Below are 24,755 nucleotides of genomic sequence, written 5' to 3' on the forward strand. Positions count from 1 at the left end.
CAAGGCTACTATTTGTTGAAATAGGTTAATCCTATCTAATAGTGACCAATCTCTTTGTGTATGTAGGCTAATCCCACATATCTATGTTTGTGAAACTCAGGCTAAAGCCGTATTTTAGCAGCCCTTGAAGATGTCTCAGCAAAATTGCACTGATAGGCACACAGCTGAAGGACTTAATAGTCTTCCACATCAGGGACTCTGTGTCTAACTGTGTGAACCAGATCTTGTATCTATCTCCCACCATTGACCTCCCAAATGATCACGCTGCATCATTATGAGAATTGGTCTGGGCGGTACAGAGCAGAGTAGAGCAACAGGGCAGAGCGAATGAGCCACATCCGCCACTGGAGGGATCAAATCTGTGCCATCTGATGTTCAAGGATTTATAGGTTTAGTCAAAATTGCTTTTGCGCACTGTGGAGATTAAGCACCGTGGGATGTTTGTTGGTCAGGCCAGAGCTGCTGCTTCTTCCCCAGCCCCGATGCTGTTCTGCTGAAGACAATGTCCCAGGACCCACAAGGAGAGGTTTTAGCCCTGGTAGGGTGTGGAATTTGACTGGAGTTTGAGTGGTCTACAGGGGTATGCGCACCATGCAGGTGGATACTGTGTTGGTGCTGTTCTGCGTCTGCCTCATGGGGGTTTCTGGGAGATCAGCTCATCAAAGAGGTGACAAGCTGGAGACCTACAAACAGAGCAGGTAAATGCAAATTCCATCCAAGGATCTATATATAACATAGACTGGATGTATGGCATTGAATTTATGCTTTGATTGACATTTTATATCTAGACATGGTTTAAAATGTGAATCTGTATTTTTAATAGACGTCCACTTGGTGATGGTAATGTTCTGTTGTCCTCACCTGTTCTGCTCCCCCACCAGGTGATTTCAGACTTATTCAGAAAGGGGATTTAGAGAGGGGACCTATATTCAAGTATCTAATAATGTTCTATTGTTGGATGTTGTGGCTGTTGTTCCATGGGTGGCTGGACTGGATGTGGCGCTATTGGATGGAATAAATATCATTCTGATCAGTTTATGATACATATTTAGAGAGCCCTAACTCAACCTAGCCTGGTCCTATCTGTTTTTGACATGTCAGCAACCACAGGAGGTGGCAAGACCGCACAAACAGACCTGGGACCAGGCTAGGGTCAACCAATACTTTGAAGTGCATAAGGCTAACAACATATAGAACCAATTATGTGGAACTGATGGATTAAGTGGCAATGAGGCATACCGTATATTACATACAGTACAGTATGTTACAGCTGAATGGCAAATCTACTACAATGGTTGCTTTTGGCCTCTACAGGATCAATGTCTCTATACTGGGACGGTTGAGCTAATGTGATTAGCGTGACAGTTATAAATAACAGCAAACTTTCCAGGACATAGACATGTCTTATATGGGCAGAAAGCTTAAATTCTTGTTAATTTAACTGCACTGTCCGATTTACAGTAGCAATTACAGTGGAAAAATACCATGCCATTGTTTGAGGAGATTGCACAACAACAAAACTTTTATCACGGCAATTGGTTTGATACATTCACCTCTGAAGTTAAATAATATACTTACATTCAGTAATCTTGATCTGATTTGTCATCCTGAGGGTCCCTGAGATAAAATGTAGCATAGTTTTTTTGATAAAATACATTTTTATATTAAAATGTAGGAACTGGGTTCTCCAGTTTGAACCCCTGCTGTCTCTGGCTCCACATCCACCCCGCCCGGTCATCTAGATGTGTGATAGTTAGTGTATAAGCTAATGATCCATCATGTATGACATTCCTGGGAATGTGTCAACTTTTTGTATGTTCTCTATAGTTATGTACATGAAAATGTATAAATTGACCAATTCGACACATTTGGGCAGACTTGATACAAAATATTGTCCAGTATTGCCATGCTTCACTGGATCAATCTGAAACTTTGCACACACACTGCTTCCATCTAGTGGCCAAAATCTAAATTGCGCCTAAACTGCAATAATACATTATGGCCTTTCTCTTGCATTTCAAAGATGAAAATACAAAAAACGCATGTTTTTTTCTTTGTGTTATCTTTTACCAGATCTTATGTGTTATATTCTCCTACATTAATTTAACATTTCCACAAACTTCAAAGTGTTTCCTCTCAAATGGTATTGTCACACCCTGACCATAGAGAGCCCTTGTTTCTCTATGGTGTAGTAGGTCATGGCGTGACTGGGGGGTATTCTAGTTTATTATTTCTATGTGGGGTTCTAGTTTATTATTTCTATGTTGGTGATTTGTATGATTCCCAATTAGAGGCAGCTGGGAATTGTTGTCTCTAATTGGGGATCATATTTAGGTAGCATTTTTCCCACCTGTGTTTGTGGGATATTATTTTGTGTTTTGTGTTTGTGCGCCACTTCGTCACGTTTCGTTTGATCATTTATTGTTTTGTGCGGTTCACTTCAATAAAATATGTGGAACCCAGATCACGCTGCACGTTGGTCCGAGTATGCTTCCAGTTCGTACGACGAGCGTGACAGGTATTAATAATATGCATATCCTTGCTTCAGGTCCTGAGCTACAGGCAGTTAGATTTGGGTATGTCATTATAGGTGAAAATTGAAAAAAAGAGTACGAGCCTTAAGAGCAATGATGTTGTTGCAATGTTATAGCTTTAGGACAGAACATTTTCTAGCCGAGATATAATTAACCGCAAATACCATAACATGTTGTCTGGCCATATTGCCTACGGATTCATAAAAAAATGTAAATATTATTTTATTTTGACAGGGAGTCAATGCTGAGATCAAGGTCTCTTTTTCAGATGAGCCCTCTATAGCACCACAGTAGACATACAATAAATACATCAAACTACACATTCATAGAGGCCTACACATTAAAATGCACATTATTATACACAACAATAACCTGCAAAATATGAAATATTCCTAAAATGTAAGCGCTCTCGAGCCCTACAGTACAATGCTAAAAACAGAACTGTGCACCTGTTAATCTCTAGTGAAGATAATGATTTCTCCCATCCAAACTGCAGGGTGCCTTTGGACTCTACTATCAGCTTTGAGTGATTTATACCCACTTAGTGCATTCCAAAGGCCCTTTAATTTCCTAATCCCACAAACCATGTCTCCTTTAGACACAATTTCACAGCTCTTAGAGCTATTTTTACAGTCGCTAGGGAAAGTCTACACACCCCTTGCACAGTCTTAAAATGTATTCGAAAAAGGAATTCAAATGGGATGTTCCTCTACCAATCTACACAACCTAGTCCAGATGTTCAAAGTGAAAGAAAAATGATAGAACATTTAAAAAATGTGTTAAAAATAAAACAAACTAAGAGGTCTTGAATGATTGCATATGTCTTCAAACCTGAGTTAATATTTGGTGGAAGCACCTTTGGCAGCCATTATAGCTGTGAATAATTTCAAATAAGATTCTACCAACTTTGCACAACTCTTAGGGCAACATACATGTATATCCATCGTTTTTGTCAAAATTGCTGATGCTCATTGAATTTGGTTGGGAGTCATTAACACAATATTACATTTTTATTTAAAAAATGTGTTAAAGGAAAACCCACCTCAGTCTTCTCAAAACCTAACCCATTGGATAGAGGTTTATTTTTCAGCAACACAATGCAACAAATGTTTATGCCAAAAACACACCAGAATGGCTTTCCAAGAGGTGTTGAGTGTTCAAGTTTCAGTCCAGACATAAATTTACTTGAAAATCAGAGACAAGGTTTATTTATATTGGTGATATTCAATTACAATTATATTTTCAAGGAAAATTAAAAGTCCTTAATTTCAAAGTTACACAGATATTGTTGTAGATCACCACTTTTTCTCTCATGTAGATTGGAAATGTTATGGTCATGAACAGATGCCACACATGTTGAAACATTGGAACACAGTATATTGCTGTGAGTGAAACCAAAATGTTAGCGACACAACTTGAAACAGGCCCCATAAACATATATGGCAACGGACTTGAACATGTGTTTATTTTCTCTCTTCAAAAAACAACAGGAGAACACAGTACATCAAAGCAGTATCAGACAGTCTTAGCTTAGCTTAACAGACACTGATGGTATACTAAACCCGACCTCTCACCCCAAAGCTGTTTCTCTAAAGTTCATATGAAAAGCATTCTCTGTCCTCTTGAATGGCATGAAAAGAACAACAACAGTCAATAGTACAATCAGCTTCTGAGAAATGCAACGTTTTGTTATGACTGGACTGCTGCGAATCCAATCACGGAACTGGAGCAAAACGATATCCGGACAGAGCAATTAAAAAAATAATTGAGTTTAAATTGGCAGCAGTGAACTGCGATGCACTTTCAACTGAGCTCTTCCTTGTTATGTGCACTTAACAGGAGTTGATTAATGACCCTGTTGTTGACTCTGTCAGGCCAGAAAAGGCAGGCAACTGTATAGCAACAGCAGAGCTATAAGAAGCCCCAAGGCAGTGTTCTGCAGACACACACACACAGACAGACTTTTCTAGACTCTGGCCCTTGGAGGGGATTGGAGAGACATTTGTGCCAAGCGGATTATCAACCAGCTGCTGGGGAGGACAGAGAGGAATATCACCCATTACCCATCAGCCCACACCGGTTAGCACCCAGCAGTGCTCTCTCTTGCTCTCTGTCTGATTGTCACGGTAGATAATATTGCTGTCTGCTGTTCTCCTCTCTCCATGCACGCCTGTGGGGCACTGTCACAGCATGCACTCGCCCGTAGGCCACCCATTAATCCAGTTGAGGGTTTTTAGCGGAAAATCTATTTTTTTAAATTATTTTTTTATGTTTCTGCCGTGACCTGGATAACGCTATCAAGCGTTCAGATGTAGGATCCCTTTGAGCGTTGACAAGAGACGTTCCCTTGAAATACTGTTTTTCTGAATGCCCTCATGCCTTTCTTGTGTTTTGGGGATGAAAATGGCAACGAATCAGCCTGATTTGGCTCCTTGAGTCAAGTTGAGAGTAAAAGACACATTTCTGCTTAGCTTTATAATAAACATGATAATGATAACAACAATTTCTACAGTGTATTACACTGGTTGTTGCTTCTTTGAATTATTTATTTGTTGTTGCTAAACTGCACAAAACTTTCTTTGTATTTCAGCATCACAATGGTCTCAGTTAGATTAAAGGTTACTTTATACTTACGTCGACGCTGTTATACAGTAGTGAGTGCATGCATTTTAATTCATACTGGTCCCTTGTGAGATTCGAACCCTCAACTCTGGCATTGCAAGTGCCATGCGCTACCAACTGAGCCATTCCTGTGTCATTTATTGTATATCTATCACCTATCACCTATACTGGAGTTCATCTTGCCATTTTGACCAGAAGCTGTTTGAAATCATTTTGTGATCTTTTCATTATGCCCAGGTGAATGTCACTATTCCTTTCCTGAAAACAATTAACAACGTTAGAGGGCCTTTTTACTGAAGAATGTGTTTGTTTCATATGATTGTGTTTTTCTCTTCGTGTTTTATGTTTTCTTTTGATGTATAGTGTAATAATGTGTACTGTATATAGATATGTATAGTTTACTAGCTGTTGATTGATGTGTTCAAATATTTTTCATCAACAGCTCCAGGAGAGAAACATCAAGAATGGATGATGGAGGAGCTCACAGCAAGACCGCAAGGTTAGAGTTCAATGTCATTGTACAAAACACTGATCTGCAAAAGTGGTTTGCCAACTTGAAGCATGACAGGAAAGGTTTTATCAATACATTTGATATTGTAAATACAGCAAAGCTGATATTGTAAAATGCTACCATACTTGACAGTGTACAACATGTCTTTGCCCATTGAAAAAAGAGATCCTCAACTTATAGCCTAACCCTAAAACGACAACCTCTTTTCCTCATTACAGCCCGATCCTAAAACGAGGTCCAGACATGACAAAATCTCCCATGACAAAATCTGAGCAGCTCTTAAGAATAGATGACCATGACTTTACCATGAGACCAGCATTTGGAGGTAAGACTTTACAGGAGTCTTATAATGTGTATATTTCTACCTAGTGAAATCATCAGGTTTAGTATGTGAAAAACATGCTCCACATAAGCTTTGTACCTACCCTGCATCAACAGTAATTACTTTGATGGTAATGCACAAATAGTTTATTGACTCCCTTTAGCTGTGTTTGCTGTTTTGATGTTGCTTATAGCACCAACGCAAACTCCTTTTTTCCTTTAAACAGGGTCAGACAATCTATCCAATGGTCTTATCAGCTCAGCCCTCTAGAGGCCCTAATGACACCAACAACATGGCAAGATGTATATTGTCATGCTAGTACAGATGTAGGATCTTAATTTGATCACTCTTTTGTTGCTGAGAATTTTCATGAACCCCTACAAAAAAATGTCCCTTCATTATAATCCACATAACAATTCACATTTCCTGTTGCTGCAGGACTATTTTCCTGTTGTAGCAAACTGTCTCAAATTAAGATCCCACATCTGTACGCTTTCATTTAACACGGATGTTGACAGAGTGTTTGTGATTTCATGGTCATCGTACAGGGGATTTGCTGTTGTGGGATTACAGGACATATCCCACTGGGGGCACACTGGTTGAATCAAAGTTGTTTCAACGTAATTTGTCAACATATTTTGATGTGGAACCAGCGTGAAAAATACATTGGATTTTTAAAAAGCAATCAACCAGTACTGTTTTCATATAATTTCAACCAGCATTTTAAACATTGAAATTAGCTGAAACAAAGTAGCGCGTTTGGGTAGTGGCTGGTTACAGTACTGTGAGACTCAGGCTCGTGCCCGCGTCGACCGAAAGCTTTGTTTTCTTTCCTCTGTTTAGCTAAATGGAGATTCCCGGTCGGAATATTATCGCTTTTTTACGAGAAAAATGGCATAAAAATGGATTTTAAACAGCGGTTGACATGCTTCGAAGTACGGTAATGGAATATTTAGATTTTTTTTGTCACGAACTGCGCCATGCGCACGACCCTGATTTACCATTTCGGATAGTTTCTGGAACGCACGAACAAAACGCCGCTATTCGGATATAACAATGGATTATTTTGGACCAAACCAACATTTGTTATTGAAGTAGCAGTCCTGGGAGTGCATTCTGACGAAGACAACAAAAGGTAATCAAACTTTTCTAATAGTAAATCTGATATTGGTGAGTGCTAAACTTGCCGGGTGTCTAAATAGCTAGCCCGTGATGGCTGGGCTATGTACTTAGAATATTGCAAAATGTGCTTTCACCAAAAAGCTATTTTAAAATCGGACATATCGAGTGCATAGAGGAGTTCTGTATCTATAATTCTTAAAATAATTGTTATGCTTTTTGTGAATGTTAATCATGAGTAATTTAGTAAATTGTTAGTGAATTCGCTGGAAGTTTGGGGGGGTATGCTAGTTCTGAACGTCACATGCTAATGTAACAAGCTGGTTTTTGATATAAATATGAACTTGATTGAACAAAACATGCATGTATTGTATAACATAATGTCCTAGGGTTGTCATCTGATGAAGATCATCAAAGGTTAGTGCTGCATTTATCTGTCTTCTGGGTTTTTGTGACATTATATGCTAGCTTGAAAAATGGGTGGCTGATTATTTCTGGCTTGGTACTCTGCTGACATAATCTAATGTTTTGCTTTCGTTGTAAAGCCTTTTTGAAATCGGACAGTGTGGTTAGATTAACGAGAGTCTTGTTTTTAAATAGCTGTAAAATAGTCATATGTTTGAGAAATTGAAGTAATAGCATTTCTAAGGTATTTGAAAATCGCGCCACTGGATTAGACTGGCTGTTGCGTAGGTGGGACGAATTCGTCCCGCCTAGCCCAGAGAGGATATACACTGAGTATACAAAACATGCTCTTTCCATGACATAGACTGACCAGTTGAATCCAGGTGAAGGCTATGATCCCTTATTGACGTCAATTGTTAAATCCACTTCAGTCAGTGTAGATGAAAGGGAGGACACAGTTAAATAATCATTTTTAAGCCTTGAGACAGTTGAGACATGGATTGTGTATGTGTGCCATTCAGAGGGTGAATGGGCGAGACAAAAAATGTAAGTGCCTTCAAACAGGGTATGGTAGTAGTTGCCATATGCACCGGTTTGTGTCAAGAACTGCAACGCTGCTGGGTTTTTCATGGGGGGTATACTCTATGTATATTGCGGGGTTGAACTTATGTAACATTTTATATTTGATTAGACATAGTTTATTTTACCTTGTTTCAATGTTGATAGTAAAATGTGTTTGAATCAACATAATTGTTTCAACGTAATGCCATCAACCTATCCCGAAAACGTGAATGTTGATTAAGGCAGCCCACCGCATCTCTCTGATTCAGAGGGGTTGGGTTAAATGCGGAAGACGCATTTCAATTGAACGCATTCAGTTGTACAACTGACTAGGTATCCCCTTTTTGAAATCAAGTGTGAAGCCACAATTACTGCCTGAACAGTGACTCCTACTGGTATATGAGGGGTAATGCACTTCAGTGAAAACAAATCACATTCCAGATACCTACCTCTATGTACCCTATGTGCCCAACAGAGGACACCATCATTTCAATGTGTAGTTAGGTATATTATCATTCATCCATGGTTGATTGGATCCTAGTTACCATTAGCCCTATAAATAGGATGAATTCATAATATGAATAGAAAATGTTTACCTTAGGATATTATTTTGTATGTGAAGGATGGTTGGCTGATTTCACATTTAATCTACAAGTTATTAATATGTTGGATTCATGTCTCCATCTCAAATCAAACTTTATTTGAAGTGCATATAAAGTTTCATTTGATTTAGTGCTATTCTTTAACTTAGATTTTTGGTTGATATGGAGATGTGAATCCAACAACATTAATCATTAGTTTGTAGTCTAACTGGATATTGAATTGTTATTGTTCAGGCAGGAAGCGTTGAACTGTGGCTTGACATTTTATTTCAATATACATCTATATTTAGGTTGATGGCATGACATACCATTTTACTATCAACATTAAAACAAGGTTAAATAACATACAATATGTCTAATCAAATATGAAATTCTAAATAATTTCAATATACAGCATATTAAATACAGGATAAACATGTTTTTTTAATGTTTCTACGTATACATGAAGATTATGTTGAAATTAGATTCATGTAACAACCTGTAAATCAGGTTAAGTCAATGTATTTAAGTACAAGTTCTACCCTAATTTCAATGTTTACAATGCTGATTGAAGTTAGATTAAATCAGTACTGGTTGATTACTTTTTTGAAATCCAATGTATTTTCCATGTTGATTCCACATCACAATACATTGACAAATTACATTGAAACAACGTTGATTCAACTAATGTGTACCCAGTGCTCTCATGTTAAGGTTACATGTACTTTTGAGTCATTTACATGTTGGGAATCCATAATACCCTTAATGTTCGAGACAAAATGTGTTTCAGAGCACCCACGCAAGACCATGGATCAAGCAACATGTGTGTTGCTGTAGAATGCATGTGATATTCATGAACCAGAACAAGGGCCAAATATGTCTTGTTTTATGAATACATCAAAATAAACAGCTGTAAGTGCAATCTGAGTCTAAAAAACATCACACTATGAATGACCCCTCTGGGCCTCCTTTAAAATGTCTCCTATTGTGAAAGAAAATAGATCTAAAAAAGAGAGATTGGAAAGGCATCCAGATGTTTGCGGCTGCAACAACTGTGATCCATTGTGACCTAATTGTGTTCCTGTACTAAGGCGGATGATGGAGAGTGAAGGTTAAAACAGTTAAAAAAATTAAATCCAGCCCGTCATGAAACAAGCAAATCCAGCTTATTGGCTGACAATGCAGCGCTGAATTTATTGTAGTGTATTTTTTGCATTAGGCTTACACTGACTGAATGGAACTACTGTATATTGTACTACACATAGTATAGTCACAATACATGACGTTCATTGTGCTAGAATCAATGATTATTGAAGCACTTGGCCAAATTTTTTGATATGGTAGACCATTCCATTCTTGTGGGCCGGCTAAGGAGTATTGGTGTCTCTAAGGGGTCTTTGGCCTGGTTTGCTAACTACATCTCTCAAAGAGTGCAGTGTAAAAAGTCAGAAAATCTGCTGTCTCAGCCACTGCCTGTCACCAAATCAAATGAAATGTTATTTGTCACATGCGCCGAATACAACAGGTGTAGACCTTTCAGTGAAATGCTTACTTACAAGCCCTTAACCAACAATGCAGTTTCAAGTTCCTTGGCGTCCACATCACCAACAAACTAACATGGACCAAGCATTCCATAGATCCCTAAAAAAGTAAGAGATAAGAATAACAAATAATTAGAGAGCAGCAGTAAATAACAATAGTGGGGCTATATACAGGGGGTACCGGTACAGAGTCAATGTGCGGGGGTACCGGTGTCGAAGTAATTGAGGTAATTATGTACATGTAGGTAGAGTTATTAAAGTGGCTGTGCATAGATAACATCAGAGAGTAGCAGCAGCGTGGGGAGGGCAATGCAAATACTCTGGGTAGCCATATGGCTTGGGGGTAGAAGCTGTATAGAAGCCTCTTGGACCTAGACTTGGAGCTCCGCTTGCCGTGCGGTAGCAGAGAGAACAATTTTTAAAGCCTTCCTCTGACATCGCCTGGCATAGAGGTCCTGGATGGCAGGAAGCTTGGCCCCAGTGATGTACTGGGCCGTACGCACTACCCTCTGTAGTGCCTTGCAGTCGGAGAACAAGCAGTTACCATACCAGGCAGTGATGCAACCCGTCAGGATTGCAGCTGTAAAATCTTTTGAGGAAATGAGGACCCATGCCAAATATTTTCAGTCTCCTGAGGGGGAATAGGTTTTGTCATGCCCTCTTCATGACTGCCTTGGTGTGCTTGGACCATGTTAGTTTCTTGGTGATGTGGAAGCCAAGGAACTTGAAGCTCTCAACCTGCTCTATTACAGCCCCATCGATGAGAATGGGGGCATGCTCGGTCCTCCTTTTCCTGTAGTCCACAATCATCTCCATTGTCTTGATCACATTGAGGGAGAGGTTGTTGTCCTTGCACCACACGGTCAGGTCTCTGACCTCCTCCCTATAGGCTGTCTCGTTGTTGTCGGTGATCAGGCCTACCACTGTTGTCTCATCAGCAAACTTAATGATGGTGTTGGAGTCGTGCCTGGCTGTGCAGTCATGAGTGAACAGGGAGTACAGGAGGGGACTGAGCACGCACCCCACGCCCCCGTGTTGAGGATCAGCGTGGCGGATGTGTTGTTTCCTACCCTTACCACCTGGGGGCGGTCAGTCAGGAAGTCAAGGATCCAGTTGCAGAGGGAGGTGTTTAGTCCCAGGGTCTTTCGCTTAGTGATGAGCTTTGAGGGCACTATGGTGTTGAACGCTGAGCTGTGGTCAATGAATTGCATTCTCATATAGGTGTTCCTTTTGTCCAGGTGGAAAAGGGCAGTGTGAAGTACAATAGAGATTGCGTCATCTGTGGATCTGTTGGTGCGGTATGCAAATTGGAGTGGGTCTAGGGATTCTGGGATAATGGTGTTGATGTGAGACATGACCAGCCTTTCAAAGCATTTCATGTCTACAGATGTGAGTGCTACAGGTCAGTAGTCATTTAGGGTGGTTACCTTATTGTTCTTGGACACAAGGACCATGGTGGTCTGCTTGAAACCTGTTGGTATTACAGACTCAGACAGGGAGAATTTGTGCTTCCCTTTGTAGTCGGTAATAGTTTGCAAGCCCTGCCACAGCTGGCGAGCGTCGGAGCCGGTGTAGTATGATTCGATATTAGTCCTGTATTGACGCTTTGCATGTCTGATGGTTCATCGGAGGGCATAGCGGGATTTATTATCAGCTTCCTGTTTAGAGTCTTGCTCCTTGAAAGCGGCAGCTCTACCCTTTAGCTCAGTGCAAATGCTGCCTGTAATCCATGGCTTCTGGTTGGGGTATGTACGTACAGTCACTGTGGGGATGACATCCTCAATGCACTTATTGATAAAGCCAGTGACTGATGTGGTGTACTCCTCAATGCCATCGGAGGAATCCCGGAACATATTCCCGTCTGTGCTAGAATAGCAGTCATTGGGAGTGCTATTACATCAGCAACATAGCTCAGGCAGTAGGAAGCTCTCTCATCCATTTATATGCAGATGATACAGCCTTATACTCAGCTGGCCCCTCCCCGGGTTGTGTGTTAAATGCTCTACAACAAAGCTTTCTTAGTGTCCACCAAGCTTTCTCTACCCTTAACCTTGTGCTGAACACCTCCAAAAACAAAGGTCAAGTGGTTTGGTAAGAAGAATGCCCCTCTCCCCACAGGTGTGATTACAACCTCTGAGGGTTTAGTGCTTGAGGTTGTCACCTCATACAAGTACTTCGGAGTATGGCTAAATGGTACACTGTCCTTCACACAGCACATATCAAAGCTGCAGGCTAAAGTTAAATCTAGACTTGGTTCCCTCTTTCGTAATCGCTCATCTTTCACCCCAGCTGCCAAACTAACCCTGATTCAGATGACCATCCTACCAATGCTAGATTACGGAGACATAATTTATAAATCGGCAGGTAAGGATGCTCTCGAGCGGCTAGATGTTCTTTACCATTCAGCCATCAGATTTGCCTTCAATGCTCCTTATAGGACACATCACTGCACTCTATACTACTCTGTAAACTGGTCATCTCTGTATATCTGTCGCAAGACCCACTGGTTCATGCTTATATATAAAACCCTCTTAGGCCTCACTCCCCCCATCTGAGATATCTACTGCAGCCCTCATCCTCCACATGCAACACCCGTTCTGCCAGTAACATTCTGTTCAAGTTCTCCAAAGCAAAGTGGTGGTGGGAGTGCTGGTGGTGGTGGGAGTGGTGGTGGGGGTGGGAGTGGTGGTCCATTTATATGCAGATGGTACAGTCTTATACTCAGCTGGCCCCTCCCCAGATGTTGTGTTAAATGCTCTACAACAAAGCTTTCTTAGTGTCCAACAAGTTTTCTCTACCCTTAACCTTGTTCTGAACACCTCCAAAACAAAGGTCATGTGGTTTGGTAAGAAGAATGCCCCTCTCCCCACAGGAGTGATTACTACCTCTGAGGGTTTAGAGCTTGAGGTTGTCACCTCATACAAGTACTTCGGAGTATGGCTAGATGGAACGCTGTCCTTCTCTCAGCACATATCAAAGCTGCAGGCTAAAGTTAAATCTAGACTTGGTTTCCTCTTTCGTAATCGGTCCTCTTTCACTCCAGCTGCCAATCTAACCCTGATTCAGATGACCATCCTACCCGTGCTAGATTACGAAGACATAATGTATAGATTGGCAGGTGAGGTTGCTCTTGAGCAGTTAGATGTTCTTTACCATTCGGCCATCAGATTTACCTTCAATGCTCCTTATAGGGCACATCAAATCAAATCAAATGTGTTTCTAAATCCCTTCTTACATCAGCTGATATCTCAAAGTGCTGTACAGAAACCCAGCCTAAAACCCCAAACAGCAAGCAATGCAGGTGTAGAAGCACGGTGGCTAGGAAAAACTCCCTAGAAAGGCCAGAACCTAGGAAGAAACCTAGAGAGGAACCAGGCTATGAGGGGTGGCCAGTCCTCCTCTGGCTGTGCCGGGTGGAGATTATAACATAACATGGCCAAGATGTTCAAATGTTCATAGATGACAAGCAGGGTCAAATAATAATAATCACAGTGGTTGTCGAGGGTGCAACAGGTCAGCATCTCAGGAGTAAATGTCAGTTGGCTGATCATAGCCGATCATTCAGAGTACCTCTGCCGATCCTGCTGTCTCTAGAGAGTTGAAAACAGCAGGTCTGGGACAGGTAGCACGTCCGGTGAACAGGTCAGGGTTCCATAGCCGCAGGCAGAACAGTTGAAACTGGAGCAGCAGCACGGTCAGTTGGACTGGGGACAGCAAGGAGTCATTAGGCCAGGTAGTCCTGAGGCTCAGGTCCTCCTCCTCCGAAAGAGAGAGAGAAAGAAAGATAGAAAGAAAGAAAGAAAGAAAGAATTAGAGAGAGCGTACTTAAATTCACACAGGACACCGGATAAGACAGGAGAAATACTCCAGATATAACAGTCTGAACCTAGCCCGCTGACACATAAACTACTGCAGCATAAATACTGGAGGCTGAGACAGGAGGGGTCGGGAGACACTGTGGCCCCGTCCGACGATACCCCGGGACAGGGCCAAACAGGCAGGATATAACCCCACCCACTTTGCCAAAGCACAGTCCCCACAACACTAGAGGGATATCTTAACCACCAACTTACCATCCTGAGACAAGGCCGAGTATAGCCCACAAAGATCTCCACCACGGCACAACCCAAGGGGGGGCGCCAACCCAGACAGGAAGATCACGTCAGTGACTCAACCCACTCAAGTGACGCACCCCTCATAGAGACAGCATGGAAGAGCACCAGTAAGCCAGTGACTCAGCCCCTGTAATAGGGTTAGAGGCAGAGAATCCCAGTGGAGAGAGGGGAACCGGCCAGGCAGAGACTTAAAAGGGCAGTTTGTTGCTCCAGTGCCTTTCCGTTCACCTTCACACTCCTGGGCCAGACTACACTCAATCATAGGACCTACTGAAGAGATAAGTCTTCAATAAAGACTTAAAGGTTGAGACCGAGTCTGCGTCTCTCACATGGGTAGGCAGACCATTCCATAAAAATGGAGCTCTATAGGAGAAAGCCCTGCCTCCAGCTGTTTGCTTAGAAATTCTAGGGACAATTAGGAGGCCTGCGTCTTGTGACCGTAGCGTACGTGTAGGTATGTACGGCAGGACCAAATCGGAAAGATGGGTAGGAGCAAGCCCATGTAATGCTTTGTAGGTTAGCAGTAAAACCTTGAAATCAGCCCTTGCCTTAACAGGAAGCCAGTGTAGAGAGGCTAGCACTGGAGTAATATGATCACATTTTTTGGTTCTAGTTCAGATTCTAGCAGCCGTGTTTAGCACTACCTAAAGTTTATTTAGTGCTTTATCCGGGTAGCCGGAAAGTAGAGCATTCCACTGTGTAAACTGGTCATCTCTGTATACCTGTCGCATGACCCACTGGTTGATGCTCATTTGTAAAGCCTCTTAGGCATCGCTCCCCCCTGTCTGAGTTATCTACTGCAGCCCTCATCCTCCACATACAACACCCGTTCTGTCAGTCACATTCTGTTAAATGTCCCCAAAGCACACACATCCCTTGGTCGCTCGTCTTTTCATTTCACTGCAGCTAGCAACTGGAACGAGCTGCAACAAACACTCAAACTGGACAGTTTTATCTCAATCTCTTCATTCTAACTCAATCATGGACACTCTTAATGACAGTTGTGGCTGCTTTGCATGATGTACTGTTGTCTCTACCTTCTTACCCTTTGTGCTGTTGTCTGTGCCCAATAATGTTTGTACCATGTTTTGTACTGCTACCATGATGTGTTGCTACCATGTTGTTGTCATGTTGTGTTACTACCATGCTGTGTTGTCGTGTGTTGCTGACTTGCTATGTTGTTGTCTTAGGTCTCTCTTTATGTAGTGTTGTGTTGTCTGTCTTGTCGTGATGTGTGTTTTGTCCTATATTTATACATATATTCTTTTTTAAGTCCCCGCAGGAGGCCTTTTGGCTTTTTTTGCCATCATTAAATAATAATTTGTTCTTAAATTACGGTTAAATAAAATACATTTAATTAAATTTAAGTATCCATTATAGCAATGCGTGAAGGAAATGAAGGATAAATGGTACTGCACTTGTAATTACATGTTTTAAATAGGTTTTTGAACAGAGGTCCAGGATAGTCAATTAATTCTGAAAATCTAATCTCTCGTTGAAATTTCTATCAATGCAATTTTATTTAATTACAGGACCCCCTATTCCAGTTGGGGTAGATGTTCAGGTTGAAAGTCTGGACACAATCTCTGAAGTGGATATGGTGAGTGGGATTTCAGTCTCTTTACACAGTGAAGGGTAATCTTTCCTAACCTGGTGGAACGAGACTGATCTCGCAATAGCTCACATTCTGTTTGTGAAACAGAAACGTGAGCACAGCCGTCAGTCTGCTTGACCAGGCTAAATCTTTTCCCCAAACTTTAGAAAAAGTATTCCACCATCTAGAAAAATGCTTTCAACCAGAGAAGCCTTTCATTAATATTACGTAATGACAAAAGATGAAGCATACTCAACTCAGATACTGTACCTCACATGTAGAATCCTCCAAACACATATAGTACCTATGTTGCATCCAAATAGCATATTCATCAATAGGCGTGATACAGTACCACCGCCACCACTCCCACCACCACCACCGCTACCACCACCAACACCACCACCACCACCAACACCACTACCACCATTACCACCACCAACACCACCACTCCCACCACTCCCACCACCACCACCACCACCACCGCTACCACCAACACCACCAACACCACCACCAACACAGCCACCACTACTGCCACTCCCACCACCAACACAGCCATCACCACTCCCACCACCAACACCCCCACTCCCACCACCACCACCACTCCCACCCCCACCACCACCCCCACCAACCTGCTGTGTTGTTTCAGGACTTCACCATGACCCTGTACCTGAGGCACTACTGGAAGGACGAGCGCCTGTCCTTCACCAGTACCAATAACCAGAGCATGACCTTTGACAGCAGGCTGGCCAAGAAGATCTGGGTTCCTGACATGTTCTTCGTCCACTCCAAGAGGTCCTTCATCCATGACACAACCACGGACAACGTCATGCTGAGGGTGTACCCTGACGGCAACGTGCTTTACAGTCTGAGGTAGCTCCACTGTGTTCTGGCCCTGCTACACTATAGCCATCGTGTGTCCAGCATTGCCAGGAGCCATCAGCCATTGAGGAAATACTTCCTTTGAAATCAATGAAAGCTGCTGTACAGCCCGTGTTGTGCACGCATTGCATCACGTCCAAAGGCGGCATCTAAGCTTAAGAATCGCAGAGGTTCAATTCTTGCATGTTCATTCTTTCTTGTGAATTGAAATAATGAGAAATAACAACATGCTCTGATATTTACAACTCCGCGAAGAAAGTTAATCTGTGTCATTTACAGTGGGTGAAAATAATGCACTGTGTGCAGAACAAGCAAGGAGGTAGGAAAAGCCAAGCATGAGCTAGCGAGATCCTATTGGTATGTTGTAGCATGTGTTCTAAATGGAGCTCTCTCTGTACCACTAATTGTAGAACCACTGACCTTTATTTTTTACTTGTTTATTGTTTCTGGCATTATCCCTATGATCTGGAAAGCGGCGCATGTCCTCAACTTACATAAACGTGGAGATCCTTCTGACTTAGATAACTACGGTCCAATTTCCAAATTCTTGCCTTTCCAAAGTTTTAGAATCTCTGAATAACTTTCCCCTAATAACTTTTTTAACTTCTCACTCTGTTCTTAATGTGCACAAATCAAGTTTTTTGACCTGGACATAGCCCGGTTTCAGCGGCTACACTTGTTTTTGATTATGTGTTAAATTGCTTGGATCATAAAAATCATTGTGTTGCCTTATTTGTAGACCTTTACAAGGCCTTCGATACCAAAAAACATCACATTCTTATTCAGAGTTTGACTGAAATAGGTCTGGATCAGGCTTCTTGCAAGTGGTTTGAAAAGTATCTGTCAGACAGGACTAAATGTGTGATCTTTGATAGCGTTGTCTAGTTTCCTGGATATCACAAAAAGTGTACCGCAGGGGTCAGTACTGGGACCTGTTCTCTTTACCATTGATATAAATAATATTGGTCTGTTAAAACTTGTAATATTGATCTGAATGCAGATAACCCAACTGTTGCCCCAGCTATGTTAGAGCTGCAATCTGACCTTGTTACTTTACAGAAAGCCCTGGTTGGTTTAAAACTTGGACTTAATGCAGGCAAAACTAAATACATGTTTTTCTGTAGTTCTTGCAATGTTTCAGATGGACTACATATGTATTCTATCAAGGCACAAGGCGAGTCCCAGATGCAGACACAGGAGGCAGAATGTTGGAGTCTTACAATGTTTATTAAAGGTCAAAACCAGTTCAGAGTCCAATAGGTACCGAAAAGTAGGTAGATTCAAGGTCAGGGCAGGCAGGATGATCAGGCAGGTGGGAAAGTAGTCCAGAGTCAGGCAGTGTTCAAAACAGAGAAGACTAGCAAAAGAGAATAGAAAATGAGTACGGGGAAAAACACGCTGGTTGACTTGACTAAACATACAAGATGAACTAGCACAGAGAGGCAGGAAGCAGGAGGGATAAATACACTGGGGAAAATAAGCGACACCTGGAGGGGGTGGAGACAATCACAGGGACAGGTGAAACAGATCAGGGCGTGACATATTCATTGGATGGTTCTCCCATTGATCGGGTTCCCGCCTACAAATATCTGGGCATTTGGATTGACAGACTTCATGTTTAAAAAACATACTGTTGAACTAGTTAAAAAGCTAAGATTTAAAGTGGGTTTATTATTTTGAAATATATATATTTTTCCCCTAAGTAGCAGAAAGCAGATTGTGCAGTCAACTTTCCTGCCAGTTCTTGATTATGATGACACCGTTTACCAGATTGCAGCAGCCACTACTCGTAAACCTTTGGATGCTGTCTACCATACTGTAGCGCCATACGTTTTATCACTGGTGACAGTTTTAATACTTACCACTGCATTCTGTATCAAAAGGTTGGCTGGTCCCCATTAAAGTCCCATAGATCAATTCATTACTCCCTTTTTGTTTACAAAGCCCTACTACACAAGCTTACAACTTACCTAACTTCGTTGCTAACGTATAAAAGAATGAGCAACCAAACCCGCTCGCAGGATTTAACTCTTGAGGTCCCTCTGGTCTTGACCAATTTAGGTAAATCCTCATTTAGTTTAATACCCTCCAGTGTTGGAATAACCTACAAAATTCCTTTCAAATTGATTCCTTGGTGCTGCTAGGGCAGTTTAGTTGTTTCGATTGATTGTAGTGGTTTATTTGTTAAAATGGTGGTGTTGAGGTTGTGCCTTGTTGTTATTTGTATTCGTCTTGTTTTAATTGTAATGTAAATTGTTGTCCTGTTGTGAGAAAATGTTTGTACTCAGTGCACGATTGGGAATGAGACCCTGGTCTTAATTGGGCTACCCTAAACAAATAAAAGTTTATAAAAATGTGTATATTTCCATTATGGAACACCTCCTCTGTGAAGTGTGCGTGTGCACAAACTCAATTCGGCATTGCACTCCTTCTAAACAACGCCGTTTTTTTTTACTTTGGCAAAGCGTCAAGTGTATAAAACTTTGTGCACTGGATTCGTAACGTATTCTGGTTTTGGAAATCGAAACATTTATTGAGATCAGATGTTTCATCGATGAGAAAATGTGCAAAATGTCGGGCCAGTTTCATCTACTTCCACCTACTTCCATCCTCTCCCACCTCTCCCATTGGACAGGTTCCGATAGCACCCCGTTTCAGAATGTTTTTGTGCTAGCTGAACACCACCTTGGTTTGATAACTTACCCTCAAGGGTATTGGATTTAGTGCTGAAATCCTTTTCAAGTTGACTTATCGAGGCAGATGAAGGAGGCCTATTTGTTGGACAGCAAAACAAATCGATTGAACATGCTACTTAGTAATTATAAATGTCAGATCCTGTGTGTGCAACCCTCCTTGGTTGTTAAATTGGACAATGAGTTCATTGAATGGATGATATGAAGATAGATCTGGTAGTGCATGACATAATTTATCTGACAAAGTTAGGACCTTTTAGTGACAGCCATTTAATGAGACAGGTGGACAACGCTGTTGTAATCAGGACTGTATGACAAACATTTTCCCTTCCCTTGCCAGTGTTCTTCATCGAACAGATTTAATCAACACCAGTCCAATTGTAAACAAGACAGCCGCCAAATAGAGACCACATGTAACCTTCAGTGACATCAGATATAACATTCTGTAGACTCCAAGCAATCAGACCTAGATCACCTACATGGAGTTGATATTGGAAAAGCAGTCTCAATCCCCAACAACAATTTTTTGTTAAATTATTTTAACTAAAAATACTTTTTGTTAAAGGCCCGGTTGAGTCAAAATTCAGTTTTCCTGTGTTTGTATCATATTTGTACACCAGCTGATGAAACTAACACTGTCAAAGTATGAAACATGTAATCAGTGTTATTTCCTGATAGTTACTGGTTGAAAATACAATACAACCTACACAGGACATTCTAATCAGCAGGTTTTGCACAGGTGGAGTTTTGGCTTGCTTGGTGATAAATCATCAGGCGGCATAAATTAATAGACCAATAACAAAGAGAGTTCCAAACTTCTCTCCCAATAAAAGCTAGTTTTCAGGTTACATATCACTCCCATCAGGCCCCTCCGCTCTGGTGGATTGATCCCCGTACCACAATCCTAACTGTGGTTAATGCACTACTTTGGTGCCCTTTCCCGTTCCGCTCAGACCTAGCAAAAGTATTGCTTATGTAATGCGTCTGTGTGTAGCTGGTGTAGAGGAGTCAGGCGCAGGACAGCAGATATGAGAAAATTCACAATTTTACTCAACAAATAATCACAAGTCAATAATTCCAAGGCCACAATACGGACCACAATACAATAAACAATTACTCACAAACAAACATGGGGGAACAGAGGGTTAAATAATGAACAAGTAATTGGGGAATTGAAACCAGGTGTGTAAGAAAAGGACAAAACAAATGGAAAATGAAAAGTGGATCGGCGATGGCTAGAAAGCCGGTGACGTCGACCACCGAACGCTGCCCGAACAAGGAGAGCGACCGTCTTCGGCGGAAGTTGTGATAGAAATGATTTGATATTGAGATAAAAACTTCTGCACCTGGCATTTTTTGTTTCATACCCTATTTAAGTGAGCTTATAATAGTCATACTGAACCATTTCAGCTACAGCTCAGCATAAAGGCAACAAAAACAATCAAAGCGATTCACAATTATAATCATCACTTTGTATCCATATTAATTCTGGTCAGGCATAAGTCAGGCACCAATATCACTTTTGTTCTCACAGAGTCACAGTCACGGCCATGTGCAATATGGACCTGAGTCGCTTCCCTCTAGACACACAGACCTGCTCGCTGGAAATAGAGAGCTGTGAGTGCACCTCTCAACTTTACTATTTACCTACACATCTCTGATGACATTTGATTATGTTTTTATCACATGATCAAAGATAAGCAATCATATTTATATGAGGTATTCATTGGGGTTTTTGAACATTCTCTCGTCAGATGCATACACGGACGATGATCTCATGCTGTACTGGAAGAAAGGCAATGAGTCACTGAACACGGACGAGAGGATATCTTTATCCCAGTTCCTCATCCAGAAGTTTCACACCACTACAAAGCTGGCCTTCTATAGCAGTACAGGTAACCCTGAAGTCACAGATTGAGTAGATATTACGTAGATATTACAAAGACACATTATAGCCCATAGTTGTATTTACAAAGACGACCGTGGGCCACATTAAATTGCTTTGCTGGCCACATTTGCCCGCTGGTCGTGAGTTTCAGACCCCTGCACTATGAGAATGGAAACCGGTGAAAAGGACTGGATCTGTGTAGAATATCAGCTGTGTTTCTTTTTTCTTCTCAGGCTGGTACAACCGTCTGTACATCCACTTCACCCTGCGACGTCACGTCTTCTTCTTCCTGCTCCAGACATACTTCCCAGCCACCCTCATGGTCATGCTGTCCTGGGTCTCCTTCTGGATTGACCGCCGGGCCGTCCCCGCTAGGGTCCCTTTGGGTAGGAAAGCCCTTTGCAAGAAGGACCAGGACGTTTTATTGGCTCTAGGCTAAATTGATATTTCCGTGTTTTATTTGAGATATAGTACAGTCTTGCTGTCTTTCCAACAGTAATTGTGAAGTTTGTTTGGTCTCGACAGTGCCCCAAATAAAGATTGACATTAACTGTAAAAGATCAAGCCAAGACCTGGACTAAAAAGCTATTTCAATGGAGATCTGTGTCTGGGTAACTGTCCCTAATGTCTTTTGACTCTGTCCAGGTATCACCACAGTGCTCACCATGTCTACCATCATCACTGGAGTCAACGCCTCCATGCCCAGAGTGTCCTACATCAAAGCGGTGGACATCTACCTGTGGGTCAGTTTCGTGTTTGTCTTCCTCTCGGTCATAGAGTATGCCGCGGTCAACTACCTCTCTACCGTGCAGGAAAGGAAAGAGAGGAAACTAAGAGAGAGGGTACAGTTTGTTTCATTTCATTTACATAAAATGTTTTTCTGCTTTTCTGTATACTTTTATTTTTAGGACTACATCTGGTGAACAACTTTGCATGCTGTATATTTCTCTATATGCCAAATGTTGTGGCATGTGGAACTGAAACTGCACAAGATGCCTCAGGAGGAAGTATTTTAACTCACACAGCCCCTGAAAACTTTTCCTGACACAAACAACCTTGTTGAGAAGATTACTAAAATGACTAAATACATTAGACATCAGTAGATTTAAAGCCACTTAAATACTTAAGTTTTGCAGTTTCAAAGTATTGTCCTTTAATTCAAACTTTTTCTCTTTTTACTCCTCGCTACCTGCAGTTGCCGTGTACCTGTGGCATCGGAAACCCTGACGACGCCATGTGCGACCCCCAGATCACTGGCTACACCACCATGGACGTCAACAGTATAGGGAACTATGGCACCGCAGGGAACTATGGGATGCCGGAAAACGGTGGCAGGCAGGAGAGAATGTTTGCCCAGGTGGTTCTGGGGGATCCCCAACTCACGGGCCAGGTAAAAAGGCCAGGCTATGTGAACATTTGGATAGACACCCACGCCATAGACAAGTACTCACGGATGGTCTTCCCTGGTTCCTACGTCCTGTTCAACATCATCTACTGGTCCATCTACTCCTAACGCCTGGCCAATGGGGAAGGACTATACTACCCTAACACATCCACATGCTGCAGTTAGAGCACAACATTAGGCACCAAACAGCACAAAACTGACTGAAACAGGGAGCGACTACCTGAATTTGTCCAATAAGAAACACAAGTTTTCGTTTTTCAGGGCAAAACTTTTGCTACATTTTGCAACAGTATGCCCTCATGAACATGAAACAGGACACCGCTGTAACTCCATTAACAGGGATAGTGGCCACGCAGAGATAAAACATGTTATTGTTTCTGCTTTCAAGACAAAAGACGGAGATATGTATTTTAAATTGTGAGGTGAACATTGCCTTCTTGACCCAGCCTCTTAAATGGATCCATGTACAGTACAGTGCATTTGGAAAGTATTCAGACGCCTTGACTTTTTCCACATTTAGTTACATTACAGCCTTATTCTAAAATGGATTAAATGTTTTTTTCTTCTTTCTCAATCTACACACAATACCCCATAATGACAAAGCAAAAGTTGGTTTGTAGAAAATGTTGCAAATTTAATAATAAAAAAAAATGAAATATCACTTTGTTGAAGCACCTTTGACAGCGATTACAGCCTCTATTTGGGGAGTTTCTCCCATTCTTCTCTGCAGATCCTCTCAAGCTCTGTCAGGTTGGATGGGGAGCGTCACTGCACAGCTATTTTCAGGTTTCTCCAGAGATGTTCAATCGGGTTCAAGTCCGGGCTCTGGCTGGGTCACTCAAAGACATTCAAAGACTTATCCTGGAGCCACTCCTGTGTTGTCTTGACTGTGTGCTTAGGGTCATTGTCCTGTTGCAAGGTGAATCTTCACCCCATTCTGAGGTCCTGAGCACACTGGAGCAGGTTTTTCCCTCGATCTCCCAGTACCTGCTGCTGAAAAACACTCCCCAGCATGATGCTACCACCACAATGCTTCACCGTAGGGATGGTGCAAGGTTTCTTCCAGAAGTGATGCTGGCATTCAGGCCAAAGAGTTGAATCTTGGTTTCATCAGACCAGATAATCTTGGTTCTCATGTTCTGATAGTCCTTTAGTGCCTATTGGCAAATTCCAAGTGGGCTGTCATGTGCCTTTTACTGAGGAGTGGCTTCCGTCTGGCCACTCTACCATAAAGGCCTGATTGGTGGAGTGCTGCAGAGATGGTTGTCCTTCTGGAATGTTCTCCCATCTCCACAGAGGAACGCTAGAGCTCTGTCAGAGTGACCATTGGGTTCTTAGTCACCTCCCTGACCAAGGCCCTTCTCCCCCGATTGCTCAGTTTGGCCAGGTGGACAGCTCTAGGAAGTCTTGGTGGTTCCAAACTTCTTCAATTTAAGAATGATGGAGGCCACTGTGTTCTTGGGGACCTTCAATGCTGCAGACATTTTTTGTTACCCTTCCCTAGAGCTGTGCCTCGACACAATCCTGTCTTGGAGCTCTACGGACAATTCCTTCGATCTCATGGCTTGGTTTTTGCTCTGAAATGCCTTGTCAACTGTGGGACCGAATATAGACAGGTGTGTGCCTTTTCAAATCATGTCCAATCAATTGAATTTAACACAGGTGGAGTCCAATGAAGTTGTAGAAACATCTCTGAGACAGTTGTTTGACATTGCGACATCTATGACCACGACTATTAGTTAACTTGGCATGACTACGACTATTAGTTAACTTGGCATGACTACGACTATTAGTTAACTCTGCATGACTATGACTATTAGTTAACGTGGCATGACTATCAGTTAACTTGGCATGACTACGACTATTACTTAACTTGGCTTGACTACGACTATTAGTTAACTTGGCTTGACTATGACTATTAGTTAACTTGGCATGACTATGACTATTAGTTAACTTGACATGACTATGACTATGAGTTAACGAGG

At 41.9% G+C, this 24,755-nt stretch overlaps 1 protein-coding gene across 1 annotated transcript; it reads left to right on the forward strand.

The window, feature by feature from the left end:
• Positions 1-359: 359 nt before the first annotated feature.
• LOC106564610 (gamma-aminobutyric acid receptor subunit rho-1) lies at positions 360-23,431 on the forward strand. Its single transcript, XM_014130801.2, has 10 exons — positions 360-698; positions 5,599-5,655; positions 5,886-5,992; positions 15,844-15,911; positions 16,552-16,775; positions 21,012-21,094; positions 21,232-21,372; positions 21,599-21,751; positions 22,011-22,207; positions 22,561-23,431. The coding sequence occupies exons 1-10, from the start codon at positions 583-585 to the stop codon at positions 22,876-22,878; spliced, it is 1,464 nt and encodes a 487-aa protein (XP_013986276.2). The 5' UTR covers positions 360-582; the 3' UTR covers positions 22,879-23,431.
• The last annotated feature ends 1,324 nt before the right edge of the window (positions 23,432-24,755 follow it).

Source organism: Salmo salar, chromosome ssa01, assembly GCF_905237065.1.
Source record: "Salmo salar chromosome ssa01, Ssal_v3.1, whole genome shotgun sequence".
NCBI classification, from domain to species: Eukaryota; Metazoa; Chordata; class Actinopteri; order Salmoniformes; family Salmonidae; genus Salmo; species Salmo salar.